General features: G+C 43.2%; 1 protein-coding gene across 5 annotated transcripts in view; it reads left to right on the forward strand.

The window, feature by feature from the left end:
- The window catches only part of LOC119489536 (protein bicaudal D homolog 2-like), a 44,214-nt gene extending 34,309 nt beyond the window's left edge, over nucleotides 1-9,905 (forward strand). Inside the window, exons 10-12 of one of the 5 annotated variants that reach the window (XM_037772098.1) lie at nucleotides 4,087-4,318; nucleotides 5,947-6,039; nucleotides 7,625-9,905. In XM_037772098.1, the coding sequence (XP_037628026.1) occupies nucleotides 4,087-4,318; nucleotides 5,947-5,994 (280 nt within the window). In that variant the 3' untranslated portion in view covers nucleotides 5,995-6,039; nucleotides 7,625-9,905. Of the gene's footprint in view, nucleotides 1-4,086 lie in introns of all 5 variants that reach the window. The other 4 variants (XR_005207197.1, XM_037772097.1, XM_037772099.1 and 1 more) reach the window with 4 other exon arrangements.
- The last annotated feature ends 1,365 nt before the right edge of the window (nucleotides 9,906-11,270 follow it).

Genomic DNA, 11,270 nt, shown 5'->3' on the forward strand with positions numbered 1-11,270 from the left:
TGCTCCTACTAGTGACATAATTTTTACCCTCTAGGCGCCGCCGAGCAGTTGTATCACTTTTCATTGTTACAGCAGTGATGGAAAGGTGTGAGATCATATTTGCTGTGAAGACGTAGAGCCATCAGGAAGGGTCCGTGTTTTTAAGCCTCTTTTGCTTAAAGATGAGGCTTAAGATAATGTCAACACGTTACAGCTTGCTGTTTACCGCCTGCATCAACGCATGGGTTTCCCTCCTCCCCCTGATGGCGATGGTCTTGAGGCTCCAACCCCAGTAGCCTGTCACCGTTCCTGGTAGCCTATGCATGAGTTACAATCTGTCTGTTTATGGGATTCACGTATTGGTATGTAAATCTAGTCCAATACGACACAGAGTTGGGTCATTGGACTCATTGAGAGGCTGGGGGACTCGCCTGAGCAAGGTTTCCCACACTCCCACCCCTTTTGTATCCCCGTCCCCCCCTTCCGTCCTTCCTCACCGCCAAACACCCGGTTCTCTGGTCATCTGGAAAAGAAAGAGAGGAAGGGGGCAGGCCTTCAGTTAAAGCCCACTACAGGAGCCTCATTTGACAGTCTTTTTTTCATGGTAATCAACCCCTCTGACAAAGTCTGTAAAGGTGGATTTTCTGAGACTCTCAGATATAAATGTGTGGTCTTTGACAAAGGGGAAGAAAGTTGAGGGGAATTGAAAGAATGTGTAGGTTTTTGTGGGATCCATTGTGTTCATCTCAGAGATTAGAGTTACTTGGATCTTGTATTTTGTTCAGCGAGAGACAGGGTTCTTCAAGTGTCTGTACGTGCTTCCCTCTGTTTCTGTGTGTGTGTGTGTGTGCCTTTCCAGCTGCAGTCTCTGGTGTCATGTTAACACTAAGCGCCTGCCTCTAACATTCCCGAGACATGCCTCGACATGCTCTCAGCTCTTTCTCATACTGATTAACAGTCAAACTTTTCGCTCAAGTCACATTATCTCCTCAAACTTACACCCTCAATCATCGTGCTGCTGTGATGTTAGTAGTATTCCCTCTCCATCATTCATTCTTTCTCCATTCTGTTCTTGCCTCCTCCTCCTCCCTCTTCTCTCTATGACATCCATCCCACCGTGACCAATCAAGCTCCAGACAACAGCTGAAGAGGTTGTGTGTTTGTTTCTGATATTGATCGTGTACCATGTCTGCATGAATGTCGCAAGAGTTGAGGTTTCCGTATGCAGCCATGAATACCGTTGGCTTACCGTTGGTTACTCTAAATAATACAAAAACACAGATAAAGTGCCTGTGTGTCAGTGGTGTGAATATGATGACTGTTCATCCTCAAAAGGCCAGCAGCCGCCTCTCGACCCCCCTCAGCCATTGTGCCACCAAACCCCATCAGTAGGCCAAAAAGGCTCCCATTGTATCCCTCCGGTCTCTAGAATAGACTCTTCTGTTTTTTCCCGGGAAATACGCACGCCCTCTCACCCCCCACGCAGGAGTGTCTGAGCCGTCTGAAAGCGAACCAGCGCACCCCCTCCCCAACCCCTCCCTCCCGGGTCGTCCCCCCGTCTCATACTGGCTTTAATGAAGCAGCACTGATCCCCTATTGTCTGGGTGTGTGTCCCACTGGGAATCAAACTGCATACACAAGAGAGGAGGGTATGGTTTGTGTTTGTATGGTGGTCTGGTAAGGCCAGAGTTCATGTGGCGCACAACCACGTGCAGCACCACACACAGCAAAAAACAGCTGCGTCTTGTTGGTCTCAGATATTGCCTTCAAGACTTGTTCCGAGTGCAGCGTCTAGAAATACGTAACCACAGAATGAAATTAGCACCCGGTACATAATTTACAGAAAAATGTAATGACTGGTAGAAATGTTCAGTGACCTGCCACAGTTGCAGGTGAGGAAAAAAAAATAATTTCAGTCCCTGTACGTAACTATCACAAAATCGCACTCGAATCTATAAAATATTCCAAACCAAGTTTATTTTGTTTGGAAACAGGTCAAGCATCTCATCCTACTGGCAGATTTTCTGCTTGTTTTCACTTGTTTGACTCAACAATAACATGATATCTAAGTTGAAGGGTATTTTTTGCAGTGCAGCAGTTGAAGCAGCCACTAACCGCTGACCAAACAATAACATTAGATCTCACATGCCTGCTGAGAAAACGACAGTTATAGCTTGCATACAAAAGATGAACAGCGTTACATAATGAAGATTTCTGCATTCTTGTGGTTTTTCAAAGTCAAAACAGAGTTTGTGAAGTGTCGCCGCAGGTTGGGGCGTTCCCAAATAAAGTAAATACTTTAATACCAGATAGAGAAAAGGGTAGTAGGGCGAGGCTACACTATTTCAGAATGGTTTTAGTGTGGCATCGTTGGAGGATAAGGCGCTGCTTTGCCTACATAACAACCCCTCCCTTCATAGAGGTGTGTCAGTCATTACTGGAGAATGTCACTCAGACTGCTTTGTCAGCAACACAGAAAGTAGGGATGACCAAGACGGGGAGAGAGAAAGTGACTGACAGGAGGAGACAGCGGCTAGGAGGCGACGGAGGAAAAAAAGGCAGAGGGGCAAGATAAGAGCGAGGAGAGAGGATGGGATTGAAAGAGATGAATGAGAGAGAGAGCAAGGTAATGAAAAGGGGGGGAAAGGAAAGCATGAAAATAAAAAGGGGAGCACAACGACAGCAGATGGAGAGTGAAGATATGAACCCCCCCACCTCCAAATCCCTTTGGGTGACCCACTTTCTATACCTGTCCAGCCTTAGACACAACACACACACATACACATACACAAGGGCACAGGGAGACCGGTGTCGCAGTGCAGCACTCAGTGATATTCAGCAGGAGGGGGACAGTTGTCATATCTTGTGCTATTTGGCACAGAGATGGGAGATGGATTGAAGTGATACAGTCTCACTCCAACTGGAAAAGTGGAGATCAGGTGTGAACAGCTTCAGCTTGGAGCAATGGACCATATTCCTCTTCTTCTCCATCTTCATTTTGTCTCTCTGACTCCCCCTCCTCAGCCTGTTCCTCAGGTGACGTACAAAGGATTTTCTCAGTGAACCCTAGGTTAATGCTTTCATCCTTTGTTTATGTGTTCTATTCTTAACTTCCATTGCACATAACGCTCACATATTATTTGGAGAAGCCGTAAGCCGTGCTCAGACGTCTACGTCTCCCCTGTTCATGAATGGTAATTAAACCTATTAGCAGCCATACAAACCTCATATAAACCTCATATAAACCTCATATAAACCTCATATAAACCATATATAAACTGGGTTGGAAATTATCACCAGCCACCAGCCAAATGCTGGTGAAATATGTAAGTTGTAAGCTAGATTTTGAAATCCACCAGCCACAGTGGCAGGTAGACAAAAAGTTTATTTCCAACATTTAATGATTTTTGGAAATGTGAAAAGAATTGTAAGAAATGTGATGTGTGTGGTACAGAGTGAAATTTCTGTTAAAGTTGCTCTTGAAATGTGGAGTATTTTTTCAGGGAGGGCTGGATGAAGTTTACTGTGTTGCAGTATTCAGTGAAGACATGCATCACCAAGTGATGGAAGCTGTGGACAGACAGAGGTTGTCGCTGTATCTTGTAAAAATATCTGCTGAAATTACTCAAAATGAGCTGAGCACATTTTAGTTTGTGAAGTTGGGTGGAGGGGACAGAAATGTGTGATGAAATCATTAATGCAGGAGCTCTGCTGATCTCATCAGGTCTGTCCTGTGTGGATCAATGACTCCACCTGGTGGTGGCCAAAAACACTGTGTAACCAGGGGAAAGGTCATGGTGAAAGTGCTTCAGTTTCAGTTGTTTTAGTCTTCATGTCTGTTAGATGTTGGTATCTCAAACATGCAGCTCAGGTTTGCATGTCGTGTATGCAGTTTTGCAATAGCTTTGATCCAAACATAACAAAAAGCCAACTGATTCTTTGCTCCATTGAGGCAAAGGCTGTTTGGTATTACTGGAACTGCCAGTGCCCCCTTGTGGTATTTCACAGGAAAGTATTAATTGTGTAAAAACATGCTGATATTCCAGTTCAAAGTGAAGAAATACATGACTGACTTTACAATTTTCTCTCCCTCTGTCTCTGTTGCAGTTGTGACGAGTATGTCACTCAGCTGGATCAGATGCAGAGGCAGCTGGCTGCAGCAGAGGACGAGAAGAAGACACTCAACTCCCTGCTGCGGATGGCTATCCAGCAGAAACTGGCCCTGACGCAGCGGCTGGAAGACCTGGAGTTCGACACCGAGCAGGTCCGCCGGGGAGGCATCGCCACCCGGGCTAGGGCCCGCAGCAAGGCCGCCAGCGGCGCCCTCAACCACCCCCACGTAAGTCAGAGTCTCACCTGCTCTGGCTCCGGTCGGCCAGAGCTCAGCAATGCCATGCCCAACGGCATTCTGGGAGGCCCTCCGGTCTTTTGCAGCGAGAAGTACAAGATCTACTGTGACTGAGGCGGCTGAGACGTCCGCAAGGGACTGCTGTGTACAGAGGGGAGGGGGCCTAACGGGCCAAACCCTCCCTGCCTTAGTGTTAAAGAGCCCCACTTGCTCGCTTAGCTCCCTGGCCAGCCCGTGCTCCTCTAGGGACTGCTGTGTGACTAACCGGCTGCTCGTGTGTGCTAGTGTAAACGCTTAAGGGGAATGCAGATGTATGTACAGTGTGCACTAGACGTTTGGACTGTAGTAGACATATATGGCATGTGGATTATAGGGCCCCGGTTATATTGGGGGTTTTGTGGGTATAATGGAGTGTCTATTCTTTCCGCTGTCATAGTGCTGTACGTATGATGTAAAAGGTGGCAGCTTTTGTGCTCGTTTGTTCCGGCCCCCTGAGTGTATTACCTGGTATAACAGTAACACATTGTGGGGGTGGGGACTTGTAAAGAAGATGTCGATCTGACGGTCTTGTGTCTGCCGGCATTGGTGCTCCTTTAATAAAAAGCCCCCCTTCTCTCTCCTGCCTCTCCGTCCTGGCCCCCCCCAGGACTGACCTGTGTCCAGCAGCCCACTGTCCAATCAGGTCACTCTTAAAGTAAAAGGAACTTTGAAGAGAAAGTAACTAAAATATGCAATCTCCCTCTGCTGTCTTGCTAAGGGAGCACAGTACGATTCTACTCAGAAATTCAAAAAAACTCCTCAGTGGGTTGGCTACTGGTTTTATGATGGAATTGTTCGGGCAGAAAAAGGAGCACCTGTGACCACAGGTGTTTATTTCAGGATCATTTTAAAAGCTGTGATGCTAGCACACCAATACAATAGGGTCAGTAGAATCGCATGGCTTTGCAGCTGAAAACGCTTTTTTAACTGTTTTTCCGTTGTCAGGTGTGTGGTACAAGACGACCTTGTCTACTACAGGGCTCTGCATTGTAAAAAGAGGAGTTATTTGGTGTCTGGTGAAATACAGGAGGGCTATTCCATGTGAACCATCACGTTGCGATGGATTCTTTCAGAGCCATATGTTATAAGAGAGAAAGAACGTTTGACAAATCGATCTCCACACCCAAATTAAGTGCACTTCAGCATAGGTGCCTCAGGTTCCTACTTCTGTTAAAAATGGATACAATGATTACTGTGATACAGAGATACAATATAGTTTTGATCAAAGATGATTTTTTAAAATACGGAGTCAATCCTAAAAGAGCACAAATCAAAAAGGCACCCACATGTGCACAATAAAATCTGCAAACGAAACCAACCGACCGCTCGGCAAAAGTGCCTGTCGACCCAAACACTTGATATATTTATCTATCTGTTGATGTAAAGCCCTGTCCTTGTGTCTCAACTTGAGCGTTCTTTTCCTTCCCCCCCTCATCCTCCGTCTCCCAGTTCTATTTTTGGGAGATTGCTCCGAACTCTCAAATAATGTCTCTGTGGTTACGTGGCTGAAAAGCCTTTCCTCACGTCTCTAATCTGTGTCTTGTCGCTCGGTCGCCATAACGACCTTCTCTCTTTTTTAGATTGTCAGCAGCTTGCTCCCCCAGCATCACCACTCACCCTTTAACTAGAACGAGGAATTGTGGGGGAAGTTGCCCTCTGAATATTTTTGTCAGGTAACGTCCTCACAGATACGGTGTGTTTCTGATATTTGCCTGTGTGTGTGTATATCAGCGTTTACATGAAAGGCCCTCATGTGTGTATTATGTTTTTAACCTTTTGCAAATGGAGGGTCGCTCTTTTCTTTTGTTTTCTGGTGTGAGAGGACAGAGCGACGTACTGTTTTTGTATTCACAATAGCTTTAACCCCTTGCAAGCTAGCATTACGCAAAATAGGAAAAAAAAATACAAGTGGGGCTTGTGTTTAATAAATCCATGTACTGCTTGTGGATCATAGACACATTAGCTTTATGATGCTAAAAGCAGGGTTGATGTGAGGGAAACCCTGCAAGGTTGATCAAATTATGCGTTTTCTACTACCACTATGCTATATATGAAAAATCTATATTCTTAATACGATCATGTTCAGGTTATAATCTTGCAGGGTCCCACTACAGTATTCCTTCCTCTCCTATATGAAGGAGAGGGAGCTCAATTATTCCTCTGAAAATGGAATAATATCAGCGGTCAACCCTGCTTGAGTGTGCATCCATAAGCCGCCGCACACAGCATGGAGACGAGGCGATATATCGTGTACACACCTCCGTAGAGGTCGATCACTCTTTAAGTTTGAGATTCACTTAACTTACAAGCGTGATATATATATTCTTTTCTATCAGTTTGCGCTGACGGAGAAAAGACTTTGGGGGAGTAGAGGAGGGAGAACTACTCCTGTTGTAAAACCAGCTCCTGAGAGAGGAGATAAGAAAGCCAAACATGCTGGTGAAGAAATCCAGATGTCTGGCTGAGAGCTGACTCTCATACTGTGGGAAAAAAAACCTGAATCCAGGGGTTTCCTGAGGGAGAAACTCCTGGTAATTTTTGGAGGAAAAATAAAGAAACTGAAGACTGGTTCGCTCAGTCGACCAGAGGACATTGATTCAAATTAGTTGAGCCCCTATACCCTTCTTCTTGTATAGTGCTCTGTGGAACCACTGAGCAGTAGATAGACCCCAGGATGTGATTGTGACTAGAACCCCTTTCTCTCCTTTTATATAGATGAATTCCGACTTCGCTCCGTCTAGTTTGAAATCAATGTCTGGCTTATCTGGTGACATAACAGCATGCCACCTAAAAAGCTCCTCCTACCTCTGCTTTCAGGCTCCTCCCACGTCACCTATAAGTTTTATACCACATGATGCATCCAGTTTCTGATTTATAGTTAAGCCTGCATGTCAACCCTTTTTTTTCATTAACTTGCATGGCATATGAGAAAGACCCATCTCCTTTGGCCTGGGGGTGGTGGGATACGGTTTCAACTCTGTCCTATGAATCTAAGCTCGTGGTACTTGTGAGTCATTGGCTTCCTAACTGCTCTCGCATCAGCTCCTCACAAACATATCGACGATGTTGATGTGACAGTAAAAAGCTCCTGGCATCACATTCGGCTGCCTCAGGGGCTCCTAACACGTCTCCCGTTGCTTTGACTAACTACAGCCGCCGCCTGCTTTGTCTGTGTGGACTCAGCTGCCACGCTAACAGTCGCTCGAAATTGACAAATAATGCTAATGCTGATCATTTGTTTGTTTCTCCATTTTGCAGTAAATACAGTAGTTCCGCATGGATGACGAAGTACCAACACAAGGTCCATTCTCGCTGCTGATTGAGTTCGCCGAAAAGAGATAGCATTAATAGGCCATTTGGACTTGAAGACAAAAAAAACAAAAATGCTAAATAAAAACATTGATTTCCAGTCGACTAAACTGACCTACTTCCTCCTAACTGCTGTTAAAATGTGATGGCTATTAAAATGACACATTTGCGTGCTGCTGCTGCTGGAAGCCAGTTTCTCACAGGTCCAATGAACTGATTGAAACAGAGTTTGTAATTGGCTAATCTAACCCTCCAATGAGAAGCCAGGGGACATGGGGTTCTTTCTCCATGTAAATCAATAAGCTGTTTGGTCTGGTTTCATCTTTTTGTTTTTGTTTTAGTTTATTTTATTTTTTAATCTGTGCACTTTCATTATATAGGATTATAACAGACTATTATTAACGTATAGGAAAGCGTGATAGTACTATGATTTGTGAGTTATTCAGTATACGTTATAGGACTATAGGATTATATACGTCCTCCTGAATCATCAAATAACAGAAACTATTTTCTCTCGTAAAAGGCTCCACAAACCACAGACCTACTATTACGACTTTATCCTCAAGCTTTTATCCATCAAATAATCATGTTTTAAATTGTTTTGTTACAACATATGTTATGCTGTTTCTTTTTTGTGTTTGTTCTACTGCCATGTTCTATACAAAAAAATCCAGGGTGATTCAAATTCTGGGGTTTTTTCATGTATTTATTATTCCTAGGAATAGTTCGAAATAACACGGTGAAACTTGACATCGCTCTGACTCCAATAGGTAAGTTGTGTTTTGGGAAAAATTACAGCGGTGATGATATGCTTTTCCTAACTTCTTACCGAGGGCGTTCCACTGAAACGGGATCACTGACTTTCAGAATTCTCTGCAAGTGCGACAATTAAATTCCAAATTGGAATTGTTTCATTCTCTCTTCGTTTATCGTGCCAAATCTTGGTGCACCGTTTAGGTTGAAAAGAATCGAGACTCGAAAAAGAAGACAAACCGTCACTGAGGAAGACGTAGTCGGGGCTCTCCTAGCGAGCGTCTGGGTTTTGCTTTTGGTTTGTTTAGTTCTTCGTTTCTGACCAGTAGTGCCTTTCATTGTTTCGAGGGAGAATCTTAGACTAGTATTTTATGTTTGCTTTTTTTATAGGTGAGGACTTCGGGTTCAAAATGACTGTGAGCAGCAATAAGTGCAAAGGGAATTTATCCCGTCTGCATGAGTGAGATGATAGTTTTGAAATTAGCTCAATAAAACTGAAATTGTATTGAATTCTTCAGGTCAGTGATCCCACTCAATAAATTCAGGGGTATTAAGAAAAGGTTGTTTTTTTATCAAACTGTGGGAACCAAATGAAATCCCTTTGGCCTCCTGCTATTGAACAAAATGCTCCAAGCATCTGTAATGTGTTTGGGTAGATTGGTGTACTATTGGAAACATCTACACATCTCTAGCTTTGTTTGGTGAAGGTAATGTGATATCAATAGTATTGTGGAAAAAATGTGCAGAGAGCGCATTTTCTCTTTCTTTTTGTCCAATTTGAGTTTTTTTTTTTTTTATTATTATTATTATTCTTAAATCTTTTTTTACATCATTTTTGAGCATTATGTTTTCAGGAAACAGAAAACAAAATAAGCATCAACAAGCTTGAATAGTGCCATTACAGCCAATGCTTGTTTGTTGAGGCGTTAAACTTACCAATATGGACGAGAAGCTAGGAAATAAAAGTGCAATTCAGATAACGTTTTACATTTAAAAAAAGAAAAAGAGGAAGTTTTCTGTTTGCTGGAAGCCATAGCATTGTGATAATACAATTAGCTGTGCAAACTTTATATTGTCATATTGTGTTTCAGTATTGATCCATAATGAGAGTTTGATATCTTTATATGAAATAACGACTTCACCTGTACGTTGGTATTTATTTGCATTGTCATGCAGTACTGTATTCTTATCAATAATGTGCATTATGATTAGTGGCATATTGATTCCAGCTAAATGTCATATGCATGTTTCCCAGTCATGGGACCTTTACACAGAATTGAAAACAAACATGTAAACTTTTGTCAGGGTGCTTAAAACAATTTTGGAGAAAAAAAAAATGAAAAGACGAGTGAAGTCTGATGTATTACTGCTGAACTAATCCTATGAAAGTGTTTTGTTTGTTTTCCAGTAGAGAGGCGGGATGTCTGTGTAAAGGTAGTCATACTGGCTAAAATCAATAAATGTGACTTAAGTTCCACGGTGTCCCGAGTGTTGTTATTTATAGCTCCTCCACAGAAGCAGCAGCAGACGAAGGGTTAACCAGGGAAGTATATGGTGTCTCCTCCGAGTGTTCCCAGCTGGAAGCTAGAGGCAGGGGAACTTTCCAGCTGTCTGAGCGGCTCCGGGACATGATCACATTTCACACAATGCACAAAAACACTTCCACCATCTAACCCCCCAACCCTTCTGTCTCCCTCTCTGTCCTTTCTCTGCTGTCTCGCTTAAACCTCGCTCCTCCCCTCTTCCCATCTCTTTTCCTCTCCTCCCCTCTCCCCGCCGTCTTGAGATACGCCCACACACTGATCCGAGCCAGTTTCTTTTGACCTTTGGTGCACCCAGCACTTCCTGTCCAGGCTCTGGAGGCCGGCGCTCTTCCCAATTAATGCTTACAGCCAGTTTAAAATGGAGGAGAAATGCTGTTTGGCTCCTTCAGAAAACAACCCATACTTGAATTCAGATAAATGATTTCAACTTTTAAATGTTGGATGAATTCTTGTCTGGACTTTTGTGAGTATCATGGGATGTGCTAGCACAAATAGAAGTAATTTTAAACTTGTAGCTTACTCTAAATGAACAATGGGAAGCAAAAGGGTTAGTCTTCCCTAACAAAGGAGGGACATATTATTAGAATATCCCTCTAAGGTACAGATACTGTTGCATATTTTCATGCATGACATAGTAATCCTGGCTTGACTCTGTTTTTGTAGCTTTGGTCAAGTCTGCATTCACTTATAGTGTCAAAAGCTGAATGATTTAACCATGTATCCTTTACCTTTTGCAATCAACACACTCTCAGTCGCAGCATGTGATTTTCAGGTGTTAAAACTGTCTCTGGTTAGTTAGAGGTGTGTGTTTTGGGCTGTCTGCTTATTGTAGCTGGTAGTTTATTGGTTTTTAGGACAAATAATTTACCAAAGATCAGCCTCACACCATTTTTTATGTTAATTATCCTCCTTCACAGAGGCTATGTTGAGATGTTTTTTGTTTTTTACCAAATTATCATTTCATTTTCTTTTCTTTTCAAATTAACTGAGCTACTCCACAATTTCCCCACATACCCCATGGCAACTGCAGCAGGGACCACCAGGTGTATCAATATTACTCATACATAAATGATTTTAATATTACTCAAACAAAAACGAGCGGACTTGTTCTGAAAACTACAAATGCTGGTCGAATGAAAACGACTCCAACACAGTTCCATTTACCATAAAAGGGAACGTGTGTTATTTTCTGACTTAAACCATTTCACCTGTTTGGCCTTTACAGACAAATCCAATTCAGAGAGGCTCTACAAAGTGGGGACTATCTTTAGTCTATTACAAGAATGGTCAGACACGGC

The sequence above is a fragment of the Sebastes umbrosus genome, chromosome 6 (genome assembly GCF_015220745.1).
Source record: "Sebastes umbrosus isolate fSebUmb1 chromosome 6, fSebUmb1.pri, whole genome shotgun sequence".
NCBI lineage: Eukaryota > Metazoa > Chordata > Actinopteri > Perciformes > Sebastidae > Sebastes > Sebastes umbrosus.